At 46.8% G+C, this 24,540-nt stretch overlaps 2 protein-coding genes across 3 annotated transcripts; both read right to left on the bottom strand.

The window, feature by feature from the left end:
- Positions 1-1,235: 1,235 nt before the first annotated feature.
- On the bottom strand, positions 1,236-6,327 carry LRIT2 (leucine rich repeat, Ig-like and transmembrane domains 2). Its single transcript, XM_001154419.5, has 3 exons — positions 6,166-6,327; positions 5,089-5,870; positions 1,236-3,436 (listed from the first exon to the last, which is right to left on the bottom strand). The coding sequence occupies exons 1-3, from the start codon at positions 6,273-6,275 to the stop codon at positions 2,676-2,678; spliced, it is 1,653 nt and encodes a 550-aa protein (XP_001154419.2). The 5' UTR covers positions 6,276-6,327; the 3' UTR covers positions 1,236-2,675.
- Positions 6,328-12,348: 6,021 nt separating this feature from the next.
- On the bottom strand, positions 12,349-22,241 carry LRIT1 (leucine rich repeat, Ig-like and transmembrane domains 1). Of its 2 annotated transcripts, none has more exons than XM_521533.9 (4): positions 22,073-22,241; positions 17,972-18,438; positions 14,822-15,127; positions 12,349-13,660 (listed from the first exon to the last, which is right to left on the bottom strand). In XM_521533.9, the coding sequence occupies exons 1-4, from the start codon at positions 22,192-22,194 to the stop codon at positions 12,684-12,686; spliced, it is 1,872 nt and encodes a 623-aa protein (XP_521533.5). In that variant the 5' UTR covers positions 22,195-22,241; the 3' UTR covers positions 12,349-12,683. The 2 variants fall into 2 exon arrangements, with proteins under 2 accessions (XP_521533.5, XP_054515730.1); XM_054659755.2 differs by lacking the exon at positions 22,073-22,241 and adding an exon at positions 18,609-18,676.
- Positions 22,242-24,540: the final 2,299 nt, after the last annotated feature.

The raw sequence follows: 24,540 nt of genomic DNA on the forward strand, positions 1-24,540 counted from the left end.
GTTTTTCAAGGGGCAGCCCAAGCATCTTAAAAAGTATCAGATTCTCAGAAATCCTCCCTAGACCATTTTCCCTCTCCCTAAATTTCTATGTTTACAGAAGCGACTGAATACTTCCCTACCCACCAACATGCTCCTGGCTTTCCCCTGCACTGCTTGCCGCTCTTCCACAGCCCTTCTCTCGTCCTGACCCCTCTGTCTCATGTGCACCACCAAGCTTCTTTTGCTTGGCGTGAAGGTCTGAACATCCACTCTCACCTTCATGGTAGCCCAGGCTATTTCATGATGGTGGCACCCTCAAGATCCGTAGACCACTGTATTAGTTCGTTCTCATGCTGCTAATAAAGACATACCCGAGACTGGGTAATTTATAGAGGAAACAGGTTTAATTGACTCATAGTTCTGCATGACTGGGGAGGACTCAGGGTGGAAGGGGAAGCAAACATGTCCTTCTTCATATGGCGACAGGAGAGAGAAGAATGAGAGCTGAGTGAAGGGGGAAGCCCCTTATAAAATCATCAAATCTTTTGAGAACTTACTCACTATCATGAGAATGGCATGGGAGAAACTACCCCCATGATTCAATTACCTCCTATTGGGTCCCTCCCATGACATGTGGGGATTATGGAAACTATGATTGAAGATGAGATTTGGGCGGGGACATAGCCAAACCATATCAATCCCCCTTGATGCTATGGAAGGAAGTACAGAGAGGCCACGAGAAGTACAAGTTCTTTTCTTGCTCCAATCACTTTTCTTCAAAAATTTATCATAGGAAATTACACATTAATAAATTATCTACTACATTACATGTATGTGTGTGTTTTACACATGTGCATATCTAAATATATATATATGTCCATCTAATTTTAAAATATATGCTCTTAGGAGTGGCAATAACATTGTGTTTATGTTTTTTAAAACTTCATCTGTTACACCTCAAACTAAAACATTTACAGTTAAATTGGTGTGAAGCTTTGTATTTGTTTTAAAACGCTCCAGTTAAAAAAAAATGTTGAGGGCAAGGACAAGATGAAATAAGCTTGGGAAATGTTAAAACTTGCTGAAGGTGACAGAAGAGGAGGAATGAGATTCTCTCTACTTTTGTCGTGACTAAAAATTTTCATTTAAAAGTTATTTTTGCCAGGTGTAATCCCAGTACTTGGGAGACTTTGAGATGGGAGGATAGCTTGAGGCCAGGAGTTTGGGACCAGCCCAGGCAACATAGTGATCCGTGTCCCAATTTTTTTTTTAATTTAGAGTTTTTTTTCTAATGCCCAGAAGAAAACAAATGAGTAGAACCTGAAGAAATGAGTGGGCAATTAGTCTGAAAACGAGAGCCATCTTCAATTTTTTAAAATTTATTGTTAACTAACATTGATTATGAACACAATCCAGGTATTAGACAAGTGCAGTGGCCATCGTGAGGAAGGTCAGTCTTTGCCTGCAAATGTCTCACAACCAATGGACACAATGTGCATACTGTCCTTTTCCCCAGAGGTGTGAAGTCAAGGAAAGCTCTGTGGAAGACGTAATGTACACTCTTGAGAGAGGCCTAAAAGGATGATTAGGAATGGGTAAAAAAGGTGGGAAGGAGGAAATGTGTGGAGATGTCACAATGAGGCTAGTTCATGTTTACACTCTTAGAAAGGTTTGCATGTGGCCAGTGAGGGAAACGGCAGGGAGACAGATGTGAATTAAATCCTGGGAATGGTCTCCCCTAGAAGGGCTGTTCAGTGGGACGATGAGCTGATGTTGGGATTCTTGGGGCCCCTCCATTCCACATGGGTCCGGCTAAGAGGAAATGACCACCTCTCATGGATTTCATAGGAGGGCTTTAGACATTGACTAGGGGAAAGCAGCGGACGTATGGGTGCTCTTCCTTCTGGGTATGGCCCTGCAGAGTCTGCTCTCTGCCAGACCCAGGGCTGCAGCCAATCCCCTGCTCTTCCTTGGTGCTGATGGCTCCAGCCTGCCCAGCAGCACCAAGGGCTGTGCTCACAGGGGAACAGACACCTACAAAAAGAGACTCACATTACCCAACAGCTCTCATCACCCTGATGGGCAGCTCTTTGGAACATCACATTTATGTGATCTCATTAGGAGTTTGTCATGAAGAGAGAGGGTCACACTTTATAAACAATGAAAGACACAAGAATACTGCAAAACAGGCATTCAAGGAAACGATGGAACTGGAACCTCTTTTGAATGGGGCTTCTGCCTCCTGCCAGATGTGGACTCTGGGTGTATCATTGAACTGTCCAGGCTGCAGTTTTTCACCTATAAAAAGTGGGTAGAAGTCTACCTTCGTTTACAGGATAATATATGTAAAATATTATACGTAGACATTACGTATAAGCATGTAAATGTTATAAGGCTAAGTATATGCAAAGAGTAATATTTAGTGATTTCTAATCACCATGTATATTAAAATGATTAATTTGATGGACAAATCTTCATTGACTTTAACTTTACGAAGATAATGACTATGTCCCCTTCATCATGAAGATAAAGACTCTGTTTCCCTTTTTACTCTTGAACCCCCTGTGTCAAGTTCAGTGCTTGGAACACAGTGGGTGCTCAATACATACTTGCTGGATAAATGGATGGAGCTGCTGCAGAGGGTTGGCTTCAGAGGCTTGAAGCCCAAGCCGTTTCCACCCCATGGCCTGGGTTGTTCAGCTGTTGTCTTCCGTTCCTCCTTTCTCCTTGTCCCCCTCAGTGTCTATGTGCCCTTCACCATCATCACAGACAGCTGGATGTTCTCTAAAGGAGCCATCCTTGGACTGCGGGGCTGCAGGGGGGCAGCTGGGGGCTTTCCTGCGATGAAGACAGCAGCGCAGGACCCACTTGCTGCAGCTGCAGGGGCCCTGGGCTGCCCAGGCATAGGCACCCACAGGCACTGCAAGCAGCACCACACACAGGACCACTGTGACATGCAGGAGGCGCTCACGTGCCTCTAGCCCACCAGCATCTCTGCCTGTTACAAAAGCTACACACTGGCCCTGGTGTGGAGGCTGGCCCTCTAGGCTGAGGCAGGCCTCATATTTTGTGCCAGGAAGGAGGTCATCCACAGCATAAGTATTGATTCCAGGGCCAATGTGAACCACCTCCTTCCTGAAGGCTTCATCCGATGCAATGTAGAGGGTGAACCACTCCTCCTTAGAGGTGTCGGCCACTGCAAGCCACTCCAGCAAAATCCCATGCACTGTCTGCTTGACAACCCGCAGGTCAATGTAGGCATTGCTCTCCGAGGAGATGGAAAGAGAATCAGGTGCATGTAGGGCCTGGGCAGGCTGGACATGGAGAGAGATTACAAGGCTGCTCTTGCCAATGGAGTTGGAGGCCATGCAGGTGTAATTACCACTGTCTACCAGGTGGGCAGCAGGTATGGCCAGCTCCGACAGAGCAGTGTCTTCTCCAGTAGAAGATGTCAACACTGAGTGGAAAGAAAAACAAAACAGCTGTGCATTTATCTGATAGACTGCTGGAAAGTGTCTAGCAATGCCAGTTTTGTTTTGTTTTGCTTTGTTTTTTGTTATTGTTGTTGTTAGAAGATGGTGGTAACCTCTTATGAACCTCGTACCTGGTGTCAGGTGTTTGCCTCCCAGCAATCCTGTAAGATAAATAACTGATCTTTACACATAGGATATTGAGGATTGGAGCAATCCATCAACTTTCCCGTAGTGAGAGTTGTTCAGAAGCAACAATTGATATGGGACCTGGCTCTTCAATCTATGAAGACCATACTCTTTCAGCTTCACTAACTGCACCCACCAAACCACATTCGCCTTGCTGAGCCATGGCTTTCAGGAGAGTTCTTGCAACTATGTGATTGTACGATATTATGAGCTTCAGGAAGTGCCTTCTTACCTTCCAGATGCACAGTTCCTCAGAGCCTGGAGCCACATGCCTGGGCTGCTATCCCTAATGGAGCTCCTATCCAGTGTGGTACTGGGCAAGTTGCTTAAATTCTCTTGACAATTTTCTTGTCAATAAAATCGGATGATAAGCAATCACCTACCTCATTAGTTTGAAAGTAAGTGTTCAGTGCTTATATTTTTACTGAGAGATTATATAACACGTTGCCAAACAGTGATTATAGAACACCACGAAAGACAACACCTGTATGCATTTCTTGGTTTTCAAAGAGGCTACAACAATAAATCCTATATTTTTCTTTCATTGATATTGAATGCCAAACCAATAAGGTATTATCAAAACAATACAGAATGTGAAAATTCAGTTAATTGGGTATTTTTAAACCATCCAGAGTTTTGTCATAATGTATAACAAATACCTGGGCAAATGACTATATTTCCCAAGTTTTACCCAGCTATTCCTAGTTGTCTTCTAGACAGAGAACAGAAGACAGGACACGAGGAATGTACGAAGATTTTTCTTTTCAGCTTTGGGATACCCCCAGGGAGGCCATCCCCGGCTTTGTGATATGCCCAACCCTACAGAGTAGCATTAAAGGTAATCCCAGTTGAGGTATGAAAACAGAGCAGAGGGTTCCAGGAAGGAAGAGGCAGGTTTGAATTCCAGCCCCAGGACCCACGGAGGTCACTTCCTTTCCCTGGGTCCCAGTATTACAAATTCAAGCCAATAAGGTCTGAACAATTTTATGTCAGTGTTATTTCAAACAAGCAGCCCAGGTGATTCTGCTCAGACAAGTTAAGGAAATAACTAATAGATCATCTCTAAAATCAATCCTAGTCAAAAATTCTAGAATTCTAAAATACATAGTCCAGTGTTTTGCATCTAGAAGATTCCCAAAGACTATATCTGCTCATATAAAATTTTATAATATTTGCGTAAGATATTAAATTAGCCCTGAAATATGTGTTTATATATGTGTATATGTTCTGTATGCAAAGAGATCTGTATGCAAACATTTAAAATAATGCCAATAGTGGAACACTACCTTGAAATCTTTTCTGTTCTAGTGAGCATAATTCAGGGCTATCCCAATCTTACTTGCACCCACCCTTCATGATTGACCCAGCTTTGAACCTCTCTAATGAGGATGGGTTTGCTACAGACCTCTCCATTCCCTCCAGATACACTGAGAGGGTGCATGTGGCTTACCATCAAATTCTCTCCACATACTCAGGGGATAAGTCCATGCAATGGATGGTGAGGGGCTGGCCTGTGCCAAGCATCGCAGGGTCACATTCTGTCCCACCCGGATGGTGATATTGGCACTGGGGGTTGAGATCTGTGGCTTCATGCAAGCACTAAGCTCAGTTTCATGAAAAAGCTGCCCTGCCTTGGACAGAGGGCCCTGGCATATCAGGTAGGAATTCACCAGGATGACTGGGAGGGTAATGGACTTGACAAACTGGACAAGCCCCCTTAGGCGACAGTCACATACCCAGGGGTTGTCATGCAGGGCCACCACCAGGCTGGAGAGAATCTCAGCCCCACAGTCAGGCTGCCGGCCTTTCTGGTAGGCTGGCCAGTTCAGGAAGACACTCTTGGATACAACTGTAAGCCTATTGGAGGATAGGTCAAGGTAGGTCAGGCTGACCAAGAATTGAAGAGCCAGCTCAGGGAGTGCATCAATCTTGTTGCGTTTGAGATCCAAGACCCTCAGGAGAGGGGTGGCACGGAACGCTGTCCATGGTACTGAGCAGAGCTTGTTCCCCTCCAGTCTCAGCTCCCTCAGTTCTGGCAAGTGTTCCAGGGCTCCTAGGTGGATCACACTGATATTGTTAAAATTGAGCCAGAGGTATTCCAAGGTGCTCATGTTGATGAAAGACCCTTGGGGCATCTCAAATAAGGGTGAGTTTTCAATTCTCACTTGCTTGAACTCTTCAGAAAGGTTCCCAGGGATCTTTCCCAAGGAGACAGATGTGCACTGCAGAGTCCTGTACAAGAAACCAGAACAGCTTTAAGATAAACAACAGGGGACTGGAAAGTGGGGTCAGGCTGATCCTGGCATTAGACATTGAATCAGAACAAAAATATTATTATTCATTGAAATAAAAGAGTTAGACTCATTTTGGTAAAAATGCACAGTTCAGCAAAGTTCAGTCCCAACTAGAATGAGTCTCATAGAGTTTTGTTGATTTCCTGCCAATTCTAAGCCTGCTTCCACTCCACATCATCCCCAAAGAAAACCCATTCCCCATAACCCTCTAACATCTGGCCAGCAGAGCGCACCTGCCAAAACTCTCCTCTGAGCAAGTGCATCCTGGCAGACAGAAAGGCTGAGCTGCGTGTGTATCCAGAAAGACCAGAACTAACAGGAAGTAATGAAAAACTGAAGCCATATTTCTCTGTAAGAAAATACGTTGTGAGTTTTGAATAAGTATCGCCCCAGCTTCCGAGTGGCAAATCCTATTATTGGTAATCCATGATGATGTAAGTCACACAGCAGCAGGAAAGCCCATGGGAGCTCTGAGGTCTGTTACAGCCCAGACCACAAGTTCAGTCAGAACACACGAAGGGGGATCAATGTCTCTTAACTAGGGTCAGGAAATTCAACATTTGTGTAATTCTTGAGTCTGAAAAGCAAACTCCAAGTCAGATGTCCAATTCCATACAGATTCTACATTTCTTAGAGTCTTAAATAGAAGTCTGAGAAACAAGCAGGCAGTGCTATTCCGAGCACCACTGTTCAGGGGATGTGGCCAGAATCCATCTAATGCTTCATCATTTGCAGTTGATTCCTGAAACCTAGAATTTCCAATCATTTTCTCAAAGTGAAAATAGGTGATGAGTAACAAAGTAATTCTGTGTTCATTCCTATCATTTGTTCTCTTCCCAACACCACGGGTGGTGTAGTCATGCTCCTACTGCATCAAGACAGCTGCTTCTGCAGCTTGGGTCACCAGTTTCAAATACAAGATGGTATTTTCTGATTAAACCAAAAGATTGTTTTCTTGGACTTCACAACCTTTCCTTAATACTGTGTATTTCACTTCATCAAAATGGGCAACCTACATTTTAAAAAGAGATGTATACAATTTTATATGCTTGCTCTTTCACTCTTCATTTATTCCACAAATATTTACTGGTCATTTGCTTTAAGCTATACTCTTGCCCAATAAAAGGAACAGGGTCAAGGGCAAACCTATTATAGACCCTGTCCCAAGGAGTCTTCTCTCTTGTTTGTGCTTCTGAATCTTGAGATCTTTGGAATGTAATTTAATCTCTGTGAGTCTTTTCTGTATCGTGAGAATATTAACAAATACCTCATAGTATTTCCAGGAATTTATTTCTCATTATTTTTTAATTTTTGTATTTTTTCAGAGACAGGGTCTCACTCTGTTGCCCAGGCTGGTCTGAAACTTCTCAGCCTCCCAAGTAACTGGGATTACAGGTGCAAGCCATTGCATCCAGCCATATTTTTAGAAAAGTTTGAGATTATGTTAAATACAACACCTAGCACACAGTTGGTGCCCATTAATCCTCCTCCCACTGACAAACTCTTTAAGATCCGAAAAGTCTACATCCCTATTAACTAGGGCACTTCCAGTTGAATATTGAAATTCCATGAGTTCCTTTAAGACTCATGATATACATTGTACCCTACAAAAGGCCTCAGCAAAGAAAATCCGCTTAGCTAACCAGTGAGGGGGGAAATGGGTCACCAGCTAAGCTGATTACACTCCAGGCTTTCCATCCAAGCCAGAAATATTTGCAGGAGTTTCCAAACAGTCTAACTCTAAAACCTGGGGGGACCACTGGGTTTGTCTAAAGGTAAAAATCCAAAACAAAGAGAGAGCTATCGGCACAAAGTTTGTCATACATATGGCTATGTGCTTCCTAGATCCCCCTTCAAGGTATAAGTGGATGTTCAGCTGCAAGGAGTGCTTGCATGAGGTCATGTCCTTCCCAAAGCAGCCACATCCCACATTCAGTGACTGAGGGTGGTGAGGGCCTGGCCAGTTTGCCCTGATGGGGGAAAACTCTGATGAGCAATTATCACTCCAGAGTCCCCTACCAGCTTTGCTAAGGGTTTGTCAGGCTTGTTTCATGGAAATATGTGATTTAATTCATGACTATTCCAAACCACTAGTGGATTCCTTTCTCTCCCCTTACCCCAAAGGATAAAGATCTTAAGAGTCCTCCATTCCCCCACAATTTCCTCTCTGTCCATCTCATGCCAGCCTTTTCAAATGAATCCAGCTCCATCCAACTTTCAAGAAGTTTGCAGGAAGCTTGTGAAGCACACCCACTGGCATGCTATCTCTAGAATCATCTAGGCCACTTCTCTACTGCCCCCCACTCCTTTCCTGACCCCCTCATTCTCTGGTTTCCTTATTTGGCATATGAACAGAGGGAGTGGCTCTCTTGGAAATTGAGGCAGGAGACCAGGATAATTGAAGTTAGCATGGGTCAAGTTATTTATGTTAAACAACCTGTGGTTCAGTGTAGTCCCTAAACTCAAGAGACCCTAACAACAATGGCAAGAGGGTCTGGAAATATTACAACCCATCTTCCCTCTTGCAGGATGCTTTTCAGAACTAGGGTCTTAAAATTCTCCATAGAGACAGAGTCATGGGGGAGGAATTACTCTGTGCTTGTGAAATGCTTAGATATAAATGGCTGCAGGGAGGCAGCTCCCTGGCTTGTCTTAATAGAATCTTAATAGGAGAGTGTCCTATCTATTCAATTGGAAAATGCCACTCACCTTCCCAATATTAGTAAAACACTGGGATACCTCAGACAGAGAACAGGGCATCCTATCAGGGAGCAGACACGCTGTACTCCGTTTCTCTGAAGCTAGGACTCTTTCCCACCCCCATCGTCTGCTGCCAGCATGTCTGAGATGCTGCCTCAGCTACCCACGCTCTGAGGTATGCCTGTGGCAGACACACAAAAGACCTTTTCAAGCCTCCTTGAAATAGGTGGGCTACAAGACTCTTGATCTAGCTAACGAAATGTTACAAGAAATGAGGTTTGAAAAGCCCTAACATGATCTTCCAATTTATCTTTTTCCTTGTTGTGGCAACCACTGACATTCCAAATGGTGGAGTCTTCCCAGCCATGTCCTTGAGTAAATTAGTGAAGCAGAGCCCTCCCTCCTTCTGTATTTCCCAAACTTAAGTAGAGTCTGTGGAACAGGAATACATTTTTCTGTGTTAAGCCATGGAAATTTGGGAATGGTTGCCTAAGCATAAATCTAACCTATCCTAACTACAATGCCCTTGTGAATAAATATGCTCAGATACTTGTATGTTGATTTTTGCCTTTGTTAGATTATATGATAATTAAGACAAAAATTTCCAGCTCTTGTCCTCTAGACAAACTGCTCACTGAATCCCTCGATTGATAGCCTAGGTTTGATAGCCCACATCCACTTTCCAGAGCACAATTTCTGTATTTGCCTTTTTGTACCCAGCAACTTCAATGGGCAAGTGACCTTGGACATATTCTCTGCTTAATCATGAGGAATAAAACCATGTTGCAGTCATCAAAAGACATCATGAAGATGCTATGATTCCAACCAACCTACAAACCAGGCTTCCAAGGCCAGCTATGCTGCAGCCTCGCCATGGCCCAAATTGGTCTTCAGCATTGGAAGGCCAGAAATTCTTTTGCCAGGATACTCAGAGGGCATTCAATTTTCAGGGACTAACTCATACTCATCAGACTCACATACTAAAAGACTAAGGTAAGCCAGACATCATTTTATTTTTTACAATAAGAATGTGTTTCTTCCCATGACTTGAATATTCATGAGCGTAATCCAGGATGATTCTTCTCTACAAGGGCAAACCAGGGAAGACAGGATACACAAAGGAAGGTTGACAGATGAGTTTTGGGAGGCTTATCATCTTGGAGGCTGTATTAGTCCATTTTCACACTGCTGGTAAACACATACCCAAGACTGGGTAATTTATAAAGAAAAAGAGGTTTAGTGGACTCACAGTTCCACATGGCTGGGCAGACCTCACAATCATGGCAGAAGGCAAGGAGGAGCGAAGGCATGTCTTACATGACATCAGGCAAAAGGATTTGTGCAGGGGTACTTCCATTTATAAAACCATCAAATCTCATGCGACTTATTCATTACCACGAGAACAGTATGGGGGAAACTGCCCCCGTGATTCAATGATCTCCACCTGGCCCCACCCTTGATTCATGGGGATTATTACAATTCAAGGTGAGATTTGGGTGGGGACACAGTCAAACCATATCAGAGGCCTTTCCATCCAGACCATGAAAATAGGTCCCAATAAACCATTGGATCATTGGCAAGATTGAATTCTCTCTCTCTTTCTGTCTCTGTTAACATCAGATAAATACTACAGATTTCTTGCTTTTAAGTTCCTGATTTTTCTTCAAACAAGACTCAATAAAACTGGCTAAATGTTACTTGTCTTTAGGTCAATAACTGTCCCATCATGATTGGTTCAGACAATCATTTAAAGGCAACATCCTGATCACTTCAACAGATGACTGCTTTCATCTACTGCATTTACATTTGTCCTAATTTTGGGGGTGTCTATCACTCTCATTTATCAAAGAGTCAGAATTGAGTCTTGGGTCTCCAAAACTCACCAGAAATATCTTTCTAAATTTTCATAAGGGGTAAACAAACTACAATCTCAGGGTCAAACCCAGCCTGTCACCTGTTTTTGTAAAAAGTGTCTTATTGGAAGACATCCATACCCACTAATTTACATATTGTCTATGGCTGCTTTTGCATCCCATCGGCAGAGTTAAGTAGTAGCAACAGAGCCTAAAATATTTACTATTTGCCTTTCTTTACAGGAAAAAAGTTTGCTGGCTCCCAATGTACACAGTGTCTTTGTCATCTTACAACAAAACAGCCTCTCTTACCAATGTCTATGGTCCACAAGTTATAGTCAGGTGCACCCTCCAGGTGGTGGCAGAAGATATCCAAGAATGGAAATTCCACACTCATGTGCATGGGTGCTCTCATGGTTCTGATCCCAGGTTTCAGTGATTTTTAAAAAGTTAATTTCTATAGTGAACCTGCTGTAGACCACATTGCAGGGATGGATACTGAATAAAGACCCTCAGCCTGATGAGAAAGTTGTGAAAGAACTAGATTCTGAAAGAGAATTCATCACTTCCTTGTATAAATCATTCACCTCTTTGGTCCTCTTCTGTAAAATCAAACAGCCCAGCCTCCATAGTGGGTTGTCATGAATATCAAATGTGAGAAAACTGAGTGAAATATGTTGTAAGGTCTTTTGTAAATGTGAGGGGAGTACAGTAACTTTAGGAAGCACTGCATCACACTGGCTTATGTCTAATAAATCACATGACATAATACAAATACTTGGAGTCTCTTGCATAATACTAGCAAAACAATTTTCTTGGATCACTTGCTGTCCCAAAATTTCTTCAGTTGTTACCCAAAGGACTTGGCACAGGTACCCTGGATGCTCCTCATGCCAGAGATCGGCTCTATAAATAAGGAACAAATTGAGCCTTCTGCTGGGAACATTCACTTTCCCCAGTGCACAGAGACAACATCTCAGTGGTTTCCTAGCTCCAAGAAAAAGCAAACAGCAATTTTCCTTTGAAGTAACTTGATGAGCAACCAGGAAGGCTCCGAGACACCCTCAAGAACCCAGGTAGGTTTTGGTAAGAATCACAAAGGCTGCTGCATGGGGCAGAGGTGAATGTGCCAGACAGCATAGAGTGTAATGAGGTCTCTTGGATCCCTCCAGCCTGACATTCTGAAAGCAAATGAGCAATGTTCTCTTGGGCATTGTCTCAAACTCTAGCATTTATCGAAAAATCAAATGATTGTCTCTAGGCAGAATAGCACCCAGAGAATAAATATTAGAATTCACTGAGGGCACAGTGGGTTATGAGTGTAGTGTGTGTGTTAGTGAGGATGGGTAACTACCAATATGGCTAATGCATAGAGAGATGGTGTGTGTGAGTGCCTATGAATTAGCATAAATGTAATCAAGGTGCAGTATAGGAGGATGGTAAGGACTTTTAACCGTGGATCCCAACTATGTGGTCCAAATCTCAGAGCCACCTAAATTTGCCTAGCTGTGTAATCCTGGGCAATGCAGATTAAATCACTGTTCAGCACATATTCCTTGCTCTACCATCACCTCCAGGGGAGAAGTGTCCTTACTTGCCCCATCAAACTTGGGTTTGGCCATGAGACTTGCTTTGGCAGATAGAATATGGACAGAAGTGGCAGTATACCAATTCTGAACTAAGAACTTAACAGGCATTGCATGAACAATCATTCCTCTATTATCATTCAACCTCACCACGAGAGAAATCTGCCCCAGGTACCCACTGCTACTCTCCAGCCCAGGCTCCAAATGAAACACACAGAGCAGAGCCACCCTAATCAACCCACAGGCCTGTGAGTGTGAAAATAAGTGTTCACTGCTATACATCACCAAGATTTTGCTTTCATTTGTTATACAGCAAAAGCTGACTGATACAGGCAAGTTTCTTAACCCCCCACCCCAGGGAAATGGAGAGAATAGTGATGCCTGCTGCAAATGATTGTTACAAGAATTTAGCACTTAGAACACTTTCTAGCCTGTAGTAAGTGCTTAACAAGTGTTAGCGGTTGTTGCAGTAGCAGCTGCTGCTGCTGTTGTGTGTAAGTATCTGAGTAAGCAGGTACCCGAGCAGGTAAGAGTGGGTGATCATGTACTCAGGTGTCAGAGCTAAAGAAGGAGCGTGGGCGGGCAGGTGTGTGAGTTGCGCAGGCATATCCCTCAGCAGAAGTACTCATTGATTCTCCTGCCCCCTTTGACTCCAAAGGCCTGAAAGTCCACACTGGAACGAGCTGAGAGAAGCCTGTCAGCCTCGCTGACACTGTGCCGGGACAGCTCCTCCAAGCCGTCCTCGCTGTGGCCCAGTCTCTCTAGGTTGACGTAGGTAACTGTGGCCTCAGTGGAGTCCCTGTTGAAGCACTTTCGGCAGCGCTTCTGAAGAGCACCGCAGCAGACAAGCAGCGTGAGAGGCAGGGCAATGACGATGGCCACACTGATCACCACCACATTGATGAGCTGCTGAGTGTTCTCAGCATCCACCACTTCATTGGTGGAGAAGATAACACACTGCTCCTTCCGGGGCACCAGGCCCTGCACGCAGACACACGCCACATACTTGGTCTTGGGCAACAGCCCAGTGATGGTCACTCTGGTCTTCCCAGGCTGCACAATCACCCGCCGCATGCTGTGCTGCCCAAAGACCGCATAGAGGACACTGAAGGCAGTTGTGTTCTTAGCCTGGGGTGCCTTCCACACCAAGGACACGCTGTGGTAAGTGTCCCCCACCACCTTCACAGACCTCACCATTCGTGCCTCTGAGGGTCCTGCCCGCCCATCAGAGAGCTCTCCCAGGGCATCCATCTGGAAGTGCTCGAGGGTCAGCTCCTCCTTTGTGCTGGGCACAGAGGGTCCAGTGGCCAGGACAGCGGGTTTGGGAATCTGGGGGACATGCCTGGCCACCAGCTTGTTGTTGTAAACTGCGGCTTCCCCTCCGCCGCCTGTCCTTGCCCATAGTGCCCCTGGGCTCCCACTGTGTTCTGTGGAAGTCGGCGGCTCAGTGACAATCAGGGAGATAACAGTTTCAGAGGCTCCCAGGAAGTTCTTGGCTTGGCAGATGTAGTCTCCGGAGTCAAGGTGGGACACTGCAGGCAGCCCCAGCAGAGTCCAGCTCGTGCCGTCACTGGAGACTTCCTGGTGCACTAGGAGGAAAACAGGCATGCGTGGGAGAACGAATGGGCCCATCTGCCCCAAGCTGCCTTTCAGGGCCAAGTTCACAGCCCCAGGTGGTACACACTCAGGTGTCATCGTAAGAAAACACTGGCAGTCACTCAACGTTTCTTAGACCAGCCAAGGGGATCAACATTACCTTGGACTCAAATGTGGTGAGCCTCTGGAGCCCCAGGCTGAGGCAGAGCCTAAGAATGATGCCTTCCAAATCTGACAAGTTCACACTATGGGTTTTTTTGTTATTGTTTGCTTTTTTCAGACAGTGTCTTGCTCTGTCACCCAGGCTGGAGTGCAGCGGTGTGACCATGGCTTACTCCAGCCTGGAACTCCCAGGCTCAAGTGATCCTCCCACCTCAGCTCCTGAGTAGCTGGGACCACAGGCACATGCCACCATGCCCAGGAATATATATATATATATTTTTTGCGACAAGGTCTCACTATGGTGCCCATGCTGGTAACTCCTAGACTCCAGCAATCCTCCTGCCTCAGCCTCCCAAAGTGCTAGGATTGGGTGTGAGCCCCCAGCCAACCCACTATGTTCTTAAGGAATTTTGCAAAGGTGATCAGCTAGATTGTGCTGGAACCCCAGCTCCTCCATGTATGAGCTGTGTAATGTAGCATTTAGCCTCTCAGAGCCTCAGTTTACTTATATGCAAAATAAGAAGGAAAATCGGGTTGCTCTTTGAAGTTCAATGTCATTATGTGCATAATACACTTAGCACTGTGCTAGACCCACATGAAGAGCTCGATAGATGGTAGCTCACATCATTAATTACTCCAGGTAATTCTGGTTTAATATTTACAACTGGGAAATTTATTATAAATATTAACACACTAAAAGAGGGTCTTCCACCAAAAAGTCAGCTTTTTGTTCTCTCAGGGTGGGCCCCAAGTCTCTATAGAGTGTCTGGTGGGATATGATAGGACAGGTCAAGAGCCACTGTCATTGTTGAATCTGTTGTCACAGTGATTTGCCTCACCTCTGGGAAGCCCCTGTCAAACTCAACTCAGACAGGTGGAAGCCCAGCTTTGCTTAGACAACTTCCCTCTGGCCCTGCCAAATCCCCATTTGGGGAGCTGCTTTGCCCTCCCCAGTCTAGGTTCTCAGTGCAGCATCCCTGTAGCTCACATACCTGTACCGTTAAGGGGCCTGCCATTGGCCCTCCTCCAGCTCATCTCGGGCCCAGGGACTCCAGTAGCTCCACAGCGTAGCAATGCTGTGCCACCCAAAAGGGACCTGATGCTGGCCACTCCTGGATGGAGCTCTGGGCCCTGGCACTTCCTCAGTTCAAGCTGGCTGAAGGCCACTCCGGCCAGGCTACGTGGGCTGGCACATCTCAGTTCAGTCTCAATGAAGGCCAAGTTTGGGGCCCAGCCATCCAAAAGATGAACCAGGTCATAGAGTCGGCAGTCACATGCCCAGGGGTTGTCCTGTAGCCCTGCAGGGGTAAAAAAGAAGACAAGATATTCAGATAGATATTCAACGTCCTCAGGCCCAGCACCCCTTCCCCTCTGGAAGGACAGGCAGGTCCTCATTCAGAGTCAGCAGAACTGGCCTCTGGACCCAGCTCCTTGCCTTGCTAGTAGTATGACCTGAAATTTGATTTTTTTGTGTTAAATAGTAGCATTACTTTCTTTTCAGGGTTGCTTTAAGCATAATCAAAAATAAATCATATTAAGTACCGAGTAGATATACAGCATACTGACAAAACCGGCAATTACTGTTGCCATTCTCGGACTGATCCTTTCAGGCCACTGGCCAGGCAGTATTTCCACAATAATTGCAATATGACAAAATCCATTTCTAGAAATGCATCACTGACCCCTGATCCTTGATGCCAGTTCTCCCAGTATAAATGGTATTTTCAGCATCATCCCGGCAATGAAGGTGGCTGCTCTGAGCCATGGTCCCTTTGACATAGGCTTAAATGGGCGTAAACAGCAGGGTGACAGGGCCAGAAAATCAAATCCTAGGCTATATCCCCTACTGTCTTTACTCTAAAATTGAACATTCTTACAGAGCCGAAAGCAGATCACTGTACCCACTCTGTCAAAGAACATTATAGAGATGGAGGGGTACCATGTGCATATAAATGAGGGGTACTATGTGTCCTCAACTCTAAGGCACAATTCCTTCTTATAGGGTTGCATTACTGAAATGCAAGATAAATACACTTGATATGATGTCCTTTTAGTCTCCAAAGACTTATTGAATTTAATAGTGTATCTAATAATCAATGATATCTTATACATTCACACAGATATATTTAATACATGCGTCAAAGGGTTGGGGTGGGTGCATTCAGATCTGATTGTATATTCATGTCTCTCAGGTCTCTTTGAGCACAACCCACGGGTGCCAGTTCCTTTTCCCACCTCCCCCTCACCCCATCTCACCAGTGGTTGCTGCCTTGTGTCATTGGTTAAACGCACTTAATGATACATCTGCAACCCAAGATTCATCAATGCCTGGCTCCAGTGGTGAGCTACCTGGCTTTCGTTTTATCACAATAGGGCCAGAAAGAATGAATGTAAAAGGCAAAGTTAAACAACAGTGAAACTTTCACTTGCCAGACTGACAAAAGTTAAACATTTTGGCCATTTTAATTGTTAGTTCCATGAGTGTATACGTTTTCATCTTTTTTGTTCTCTGCTGTATTCCCAGCACCTAGAATTGGAAGGCATTCAAAAGTATGGAGTCTCACTCATTGCCCAGGCTGGAGTGCAGTGGAGCAACCTTGGCTCACTGCAACCTCCGCCTTCTGGGTTCAAGTGATTCTCCTGCCTCAGCCGCCCAAGTAAGTGGGATTACAGGTGCCCACCACCACATCCAGCTAATTTTTGTATTTTTGGTAGAGACAGAGTTTCACCATATTGGCCAGACTGGTCTCAAACTCCTGACTGCAAGTTATCCACCCGTCTCGGCCTCCCAAAGTGCTGGGATTACAGGTGTGAGCCCCCGTACCCGGCCCAGATGGGTTTTTAAATGTCTAATATGCACACTCTGTGACCTGATAACTCCACTTCTCAGTTCCTATCCTAGAGAAACATTGATGTGCACAAGAACGTATTGCCGGCCCTGTGCGGTGGCTCACGCCTGTAATCCCAGCACTTTGGGAGGCCGAGGTGGGCAGATCACGAGGTCAGGAGATCGAGAACATCCTGGCTAACATGGTGAAACCCCGTCTCTACTAAATAAACAAAAAATTAGCCAGGCGTGGTGGCGGGCGCCTGTAGTCCCAGCTACTCGGGAGGCTGAGGCAGGAGAATGGTGTGAACCCGGGAGGCAGAGCTTGCAGTGAGCCGAGATCGCGCCACTGGACTCCATCCTGGGCGACAGAGCGAGACTCCGTCTCAAAAAAAAAAAAGGAATGTATTGCCAAGAATGTTCTCTGTTGCATCATAGGTGTTACCAAATAATGGAAACAATGTAAAAGTCCATTAAAGGGGGAATGGCTAAATAAACTATAGTATAAATATGTTTATAACATAGTGCAGATATAGTATACTATAGAATATTTTGCAGTAGTTTTAAAAATAAACTTGATCCATTTGTAGTAATTTAGAAAGATCTACAAGATATAGTGTTGGGTCAAAAAGTTAGCGTTGGTTAGTATGTATGACAAAATTTTATGTAAAACATACACATAACTTTTCTGAATCCATGTATGTATGTGTATATATGTATATACATATGCATATGAAATGTATCGGAACAGATAGGGAGCTTGCATATAAATATGATAATAGTAACTACTTTTGGGAAGGGGTTGGAATAGGGAGAGAGGACAGAAGGGTCTTTAACCTCTTCTGCAATATTTTAAACATTTGTATTTATTCATGTATGAGTTGTATAATTCAAATCAATTTTCCAGAATGAATTATGCCCCTTCTGTCATTCTCAGGACCAGGCAGGTGCCTTGGGCAGGAAAGATCTGGTTCACATGGTAAGCTGTTGGTTTGTTAAGAACAGGAAGGAACCGAAGAAATAGCAGGTCCAGCTGGTGTAGTGTACTAACCCATTCAGCTCTGAGTTGGGAAATTGAGTCTCGGGGGCCTTCTCCTGGTTGTGTGACCTGGAAAGACCTCTCTTATGACTGCGATATGAACTGCCACAGTCTGGCTTGTGGATTGAGCTCCTAAACCCGCCGCTCTTGTGGATCTCACTGTCTTTGCTCAAACCTGGAAGGAAGGTATGATTTCAATTTTCCAAATAAAGAATCGAAACTCAGGGAAGCGTGGTAACTTGCCTAAGACCCCAGGTGAAGGTTGCCGCCTCTTACCTAGGACCAGCCTGGGGTGGTGGCCGGGAGGAAAGATACCGGTCTTCAGGTGAGCCCAGGAGACCATCAGCTCCTGCGGGAGCCTCATCAGCTGGTTGCTGGAGAGGTCGAGGAAGGTGAGGTTCTCCAGGAAGCGCGCGGCCTCAGCGGGCACAGCTGAGAGGCGGTTGGCCTGCAGGTCCAGCAGCCGCAGCTTGGGGGCGTCCCTGAGCGCCGCCCAGGGGAAGGCGGCCAGGCGGTTCCCGGGCAGCCGCAGCTCCCGCAGGCGTGGCAGGCCCCGCAGCATGAGGGCGTTGAGCTCGCTGAGGGCGTTGTAAGGCAGCCACAGCTGCTCCAGGCGGCCCAGGGGCCTGAAGGCCTCGCCAGGAACCCTGCGTATGGCCGTCCGCTCCAGGCGCAGTCTGGAGGTGTCCGGGGGGATGGACGCCGGGGGCAGGGTCATGTCGGGGTCGTTGCACACTACTGTCCTGCTGGCAGAAATGAGGGATAGTTGAGCAAGGATCCTGCCGGGTCTGGGATCTCCCACCGCTACCTCCCTTCGCGAGGCCTCCAGTTCTGCCTGTTATCACCGGACACCCACACCAGAGTCCAAGGCATGACGGGGACCTGGAGAGGGGCCCGGAGCAAGCAGACCTACTTTTCCCTTTGCAGAGGTCTTGCTCTCAGAGCCTTTCACAATGGTCCCAGGAAGGTGATTTGGTCTTCACGGTCCTGCAAGACCCCACCCTTACACTGTTACGACCCATAACAGCCCGCAGCACCCACAGTGCACTAAGAATGAACAGCATTAATAAACCCCATGATCGCGTTGTGCACTGTTGCTTTGCAAATATGTGTTAGAAGTGTTCGTTTGGTCGGGCACAGTGGCTCACGCCTGTAATCCCAGCACTTTGGGAGGTGGAGGCGGGTGGATCACCTGAGGTCAAGAGTTCAAGATTAGCCTGGCCAACATGGTGAAACCTTGTCTCTACTAAAAAATACAAAAATTAGCCAGGCATTGTGGTGCACCCCTGTAGTCCCAGCTACTCGGGAGGCTGAGGCGGGACAATCGCTTGAACCTGGGAGGCAGAGGTTGCAGTGAGCCGAGATCACCCCACTGCACTCCAGCCTGGGTGACACAGCAAGACTGTCTCAAAAAAAAAAAAAAAAAAAAGTGTTCGTTTGTTAAATTATACCTCAATTTCTGTAACTGTTTTGGTTTATCATTTAACAAAAAACATACCAAGGACATCAAAAATGAAACCACCTCAAGTCTCTCCCACCTCTGCGGAGCCATGCGATGATCAAAGTGTTTAAGAGCCAGGACTTGGCAGCCCCACAGCTGGATTCACACCTGGGCTCTTTGCTTGCTGGCTGTGTGTCCTTGAGTACATTAGGTAACCTCTCTTTTCCTCAGTTTTGCCATCAAATAGACTCCACAAGGTGGTTATGGGGTTTAAATGAGGTAATGCATGTGGAAGCCCAGCACATTGCCTGCCACCCTTCATGAGCCCAAGGGTATGGATCACTGTCATCAATGTTTGCATCTCAGCACTGCAAGTAGATCGGGTCAGTCTTATCAGCTCTTCTACCCAAACCACGACTTCTTAAACCTTATTCCATTAAGTTTGAGACTAAAGCAGAGGATAGAGAGATAATAGGAGGCAGTCCCTGCCCTCAAGGAGCCTACATTTCAGGGCTATGTTTTATACTACGTAAACTGAAAATAAAATCCTAAGCCCCCCAGCCACTGAACAGGCCTGTCTAAGGGAGGTTGTTCTCTTGTAATAGCATAACCTACTGGTCATATCAGGCTTTCCTGGAGGTGCACACACATATCACCAGCATCCCTCAGCATAACTCTATGCTCCACTTAAAGGCAGCTGGGCTGGGCTTGTTTTTTCTTGTAAACAGTGTCCACAAACAGCACGGATATTCTTACTCCTTTTGAGCAAATATACATGGAACTCCTACTAAGTGATGGGCAATTCAGAAGAGAATCAGCCTCATAGCCCCTGTCTCCATACAGTGTGTAATCTAGCTCAGGAAGAAAGAGCATTTACAGCAATGATATTTCCAGATACTAAAATAGGTTTGGGCAGGTGTGATAGCTCATGCTTGTAGTCCCAGCTACTCAGAAGGCTGAGGTGGGAAGGTGGCTTGAGCCTAGGAGTTGGAAGCTACAGTGAGCTATGATTGTGCCACTGCACTCCAGCCTGGGTGACAGAGCAAGACCCTGTCTCAAAAAAAGTAATACAGGTTTGGGTATTGCAAGGAGGAAGGTCTGGATGTAGGTGAGAGAAAGACAGGTGATTGGAAAACTTATCTTGAACGGGAGAGAAAACGGTAAAAGGGGCATTTAAAGGAAACCATAAGAACCCAATGCAAGCCTACACCACAGCTCAAACCTCCAGCACAACTCCGGGTGGGGTAAAACCAGAGGCAAACTGGGACAAACATCATGGGCACAAATCCATTCAGGTGCACAGCCCAGCTCCTCCCAGGCAACCCCAGTGCCCACAGGCACACACTTCACGATACAACAGCTCAGACATAAAGGCTGGGCTCTCTGAGAGGCCCAGGTTAGAGAGGGATCTGAGGAAGGCTTCTGACATGCAGAACGAGCTTTGGTCTAACTGCACAGTCTGTGCCCATAGCCACAGGGGACCTCAGGGCCCGCTACCACCTTTCATGGCCTCATAGGACCCTCCATGCAGATGGGCTGGTGCATGTTAGCCATGGGATAGTCAGGCGGGTAGAACCAAGAGCTCTGGCTTCAGAGAAGGGAATGCCCACTGACTTACATTAGCGGCCCTAGAAACTCATTTTCCATCTTAAGATTAACTCTGCTGCCTGGAACTTACCACTGGTCCCTGCCCATGGCAGCATCACCAGATAAGTGTTCTGAAAACTGAATCGGAATGCCTGGGTTCCAGGACCGGTTTTGTCAATGATGCTGTGTGGCTTTCAGCCCTATGCCTTCTACAGGTGGTGTGAGGCTTTTTGTCACTCCAGTGACACTGCCCAGGCTGGAAACAGCAGGCTGTTCAGGGCTCAGCCTGGCTTCTCTTGGGGACAGGACCCTTACACTCCATATGAGTTGATGCATTGGACACTTGGGCTACAGTGGAGCTCATTCAGGTTCTCAGATCATTTGAGGTGTCTTTTCTTAGTGGTTCTTCTCCATTCTCTGTCTCCTCTCATCCCCCAATCAACTCGACATTCGTTGCCAAGATTATTAAAAGGGTAGCTCCAATAACATTGTTCCCAGGATCAGAAACCATCAGTGGCTCAGAAACCATGCAGAGGTCATTAATGGATAAGCTAAAGAAGTTGGAGAAAAGATGATTTAAACATTGCTAAAGAAAAGAAGAAAATGAGCAGTAGTGGAAGAGCAAGGGTCCACAAGCCACAGTGGCATGGGAATGTCCCATGAAAGGAGAGGAGGAGAGAATGGAGGTGCTCTGAGGGATCAGACAGAGGGTGGGGAAAGTCAAGGAAAAGGCTGGGGATGGAAGGAAGCATGCTTGTCATGGGATGGGCACTCCTGGCTTTTGGAGCACTCATAAAAAGGGATTGAGGCTGAGGCTCCTGGGATCTGGCCAGCGAAGATGGAGAGGAGGAAGAGAATGAGAGGCAAGTGGTCCCATCATGGGTGGGGTTGTAGGAAATGCCTGGGATATGATTGAACATTGTAGAGAGGTCAGGCAAGACAGTGCAAGTGGCCTGGGAAAGAAGGGGCTGGGGAAATATAGAAAAGAAGAGGGAATAGAAAAAATAAAGGAGAAGAAAAAGCAGTAAGGGAGGAGATTTCCTGGACCTTTAAGGAGGGCTCTTCACCAGGAGCCTGGAAGAGGACTTAGGAAGGACTTCCTAGAACTGACATACTTGTGCCTCACCCTCGGGCCCATGTGTATAGATACCTGGTACCTCTCGGACAGAGTCACCCCCTTGCCTGCTGGAAAACAATGCAGCACAGACCACCCCATAGGATCCCTGGTCCTCAAGGGCCGAGGGAGATGAAGATCTCACCCAAGGCCCCAGCTCCAACTCCTCCCAACCCAGCCTAGCTGGCAAAGCAATGGAGGCTGGGCTGCCCATCCCACGCACCCGGTACCATACCTGGCCTTGCTGCCATCACCCATGATATGGAGGCTGCAGCTGCATTGAGAGGGGCAGAAGCCCCGGGTCTGGGGGGGCCACCCAAGGGCCAAGAGCCAGAGCATGCCTAATGCCACCCTCATGGCTCCTGGCTCCTCTCTGGCCTGGGCAGAGGCCTGTCCCTGGACCGCTCCGTCCCACCGGCCCAGCCAGCCCAGCAAGCCCAGCAGCTGCCCACTTGCTCGCCAGCCCCTTACAACCCCTCCTGAGGCCATCGGATAAACACGGACAGGCTGGGGATTAGGGAGGGGAGTCCCAGCCGCAGCACTCAGCGGCTTATTGCTTTCTGAATCACTCAGTCCTGAGGGTAGGGGCGGGGGACCCCCTTCCATAGCAATAGCCACGGGCCCAGAGAGGCCAGGGCAGGGCACAGCAAAGCAAGACAAGTAGGCAGCTTTCCAGAGGCGAGCAGCCATGGGACTGTCATCTGCAAAGCATCCCATCCCAACAAGGCCACGGACAACACAGACCCCACTGGAGTGCCAGGGAAGATGGAGAAAGAACCCCTGCCTCAGTAAGGGCCTTTGGAAATTCTTTCCTGTGACACTGTCTCATAGCAAAAAAGCAGTGAAATGAAGCAGCTCTTCCTGATGGTGCTAAAGGCATTGGAAGGAGGCTAAGCTCTGGACCCAGGCTTCCTGGGGTCAAATCCCAGCTGCTCCATTAATGGGCTGTGACCTTGGGTGAGTCACATTATCTCTTGGCCTCTGCGTCCTTATCTGACAAAGAGAAATAAAGTTACTCCATGCAGGGTGTTTGTGAAAATTAAACTCAAATTCCAAGGCCTTGACAGCCTGTGGGAACAGAAGCTCTCTCACAAGTTGTAAGTGCCCAATTTCACTGGTACTTATAAGACCCTGCTTACAGAAGAACTGGACAGATTCAGATATTTTGGGGAGACATCAGAGGTGTCTCTCATAGCCCACAAACTGTCCCAGGCTGCCAGGCAAACAGCTGCCTGCCTTGAGTGCCCCATGGATATGGACTCAACACACTGCTATTTCAGCTGAGCCCTTCTGGGCATTACTACGAATGCCAAAGGTGGAGATGTCTCCACATAAGGGACAAGGGCACCCCTCTCCTCAACGGACTGTACTCCAAGGAGGGCCCCAGAGAGGTCTTAGAGAAGGCACTTTCAGGTTTTTTTGGAGACAGAACCCCAACCTCTAATAAGGGCCTTTGGAAATTCTCCATCCATAAAGCTTTGTTTTGCTTTATAGTGACAGGGTTGCTCTGTCACTCAGAGTGGAGTGCAATGGTGTAATCATAGCTCACTGTAGCCCCGAACTCCTGAGCTCAAGCCATCCTCCTGCCTCAGCCTCGCAAGTAGCTGGAACTGCAGGCAACCACCACCATGTTTGGCTATTTTTAAAAAATTATTTTTTGCAGTCAGGGTCTTGCCATGTTGCCCAGGATGGTCTCAAACTCCTGGCCTCAAGCGATCCTCCTGCCTCAGTCTCCCAAAGTGCTGGGATTACGGGCCTGAGCCACTGCACCCAGACTAATTTCAATTTTTACTTATTCTCTCCTAACCCTATCTCACCCCACCATATCTACTCAAGATGCCAGTGGGGACTGACCAGGGATGAGTCCCAGCAGTAGACACTCAGTCCACTCATTCATTCATTCTTCACATTTGACCCTGAGGTGTTGTTCTCTGGTCCAGCATGCCCTACCTATGTTGTTTGGCTTTTCTAGAAGGTTCCCCAGTCCTTCATGCCTGTGGCTCCAGGAAGGCCTAGACCAGTGAGGTATGACCTGCAAAGATATCTGGGGCCCCAGTGCACATATAAAATGCCTAGCTCGGTGCCAGGTCTGTTTCAACAATACTGGCTTCTCATTCTTTCCTTCCTTCCAATGCAGCCAGTAGGATTTTCTCAGTGCTTCCCAGCTATACCTCCTCCTCCCCAAACCCAGCCGCCAGCTTGCCTGTTCCCACAACTCTGCTTCTTCCTCCTTGTGTCTTTTGCCCAAATGAACTTTACCCTTTTATCTTGGCCTTGCCCTGCTTTATCTTCTCTCATGAAGGCTTTTGTGATCTTGAAGGCATGAAAAAAGGACTGACATATGTATTAACCAACACCATAAGGTAGAAATTGAGAAAGAAGGCCAGGCATGGTGGCTCATGACTTTGGGAGGCCGAGGCCGGCAGATCACCTGAGGTCGGGAGTTCAAGACCAGCCTGACCAACATGGAGAAACCCTGTCTCTAATAAAAATACAAAATTAGCCGAGCATGGTGGCACATGCCTGTAATCCCAGCTACTCGGGAGGCTGAGGCCTAGGAGAATGGCGTGAACTGGGGAGGTGGAGGTTGCGGTGAGCCGAGATTGCACCATTGCACTCCAGCCTGGGCGACAGAGCGAGACTCCATCTCAAAAACAAACAAACAAACAAAAAAAGAAATTGAGAAAGAACAGGGAACGCTCT

The sequence above is a fragment of the Pan troglodytes genome, chromosome 8 (genome assembly GCF_028858775.2).
Source record: "Pan troglodytes isolate AG18354 chromosome 8, NHGRI_mPanTro3-v2.0_pri, whole genome shotgun sequence".
NCBI lineage: Eukaryota > Metazoa > Chordata > Mammalia > Primates > Hominidae > Pan > Pan troglodytes.

Coding starts and splice junctions, on each gene's coding strand:
- LRIT1 (XM_521533.9), bottom strand. CDS start 22,194: ATGAGGGTGGCATTAGGCATGCTCTGGCTCTTGGCCCTTGGGTGGCCC. Junction 15,128..17,971: donor CCACCCCAGGCTGGTCCTAG/GTAAGAGGCGGC, acceptor TTACCCCTGCAG/GGCTACAGGACAACCCCTGG. Junction 13,661..14,821: donor CAGGCCCCTTAACGGTACAG/GTATGTGAGCTA, acceptor TTTTCCTCCTAG/TGCACCAGGAAGTCTCCAGT.
- LRIT2 (XM_001154419.5), bottom strand. CDS start 6,275: ATGGCTTCAGTTTTTCATTACTTCCTGTTAGTTCTGGTCTTTCTGGAT. Junction 5,871..6,165: donor TCAGAGGAGAGTTTTGGCAG/GTGCGCTCTGCT, acceptor TTTCTTGTACAG/GACTCTGCAGTGCACATCTG. Junction 3,437..5,088: donor TATGTGGAGAGAATTTGATG/GTAAGCCACATG, acceptor CTTTCCACTCAG/TGTTGACATCTTCTACTGGA.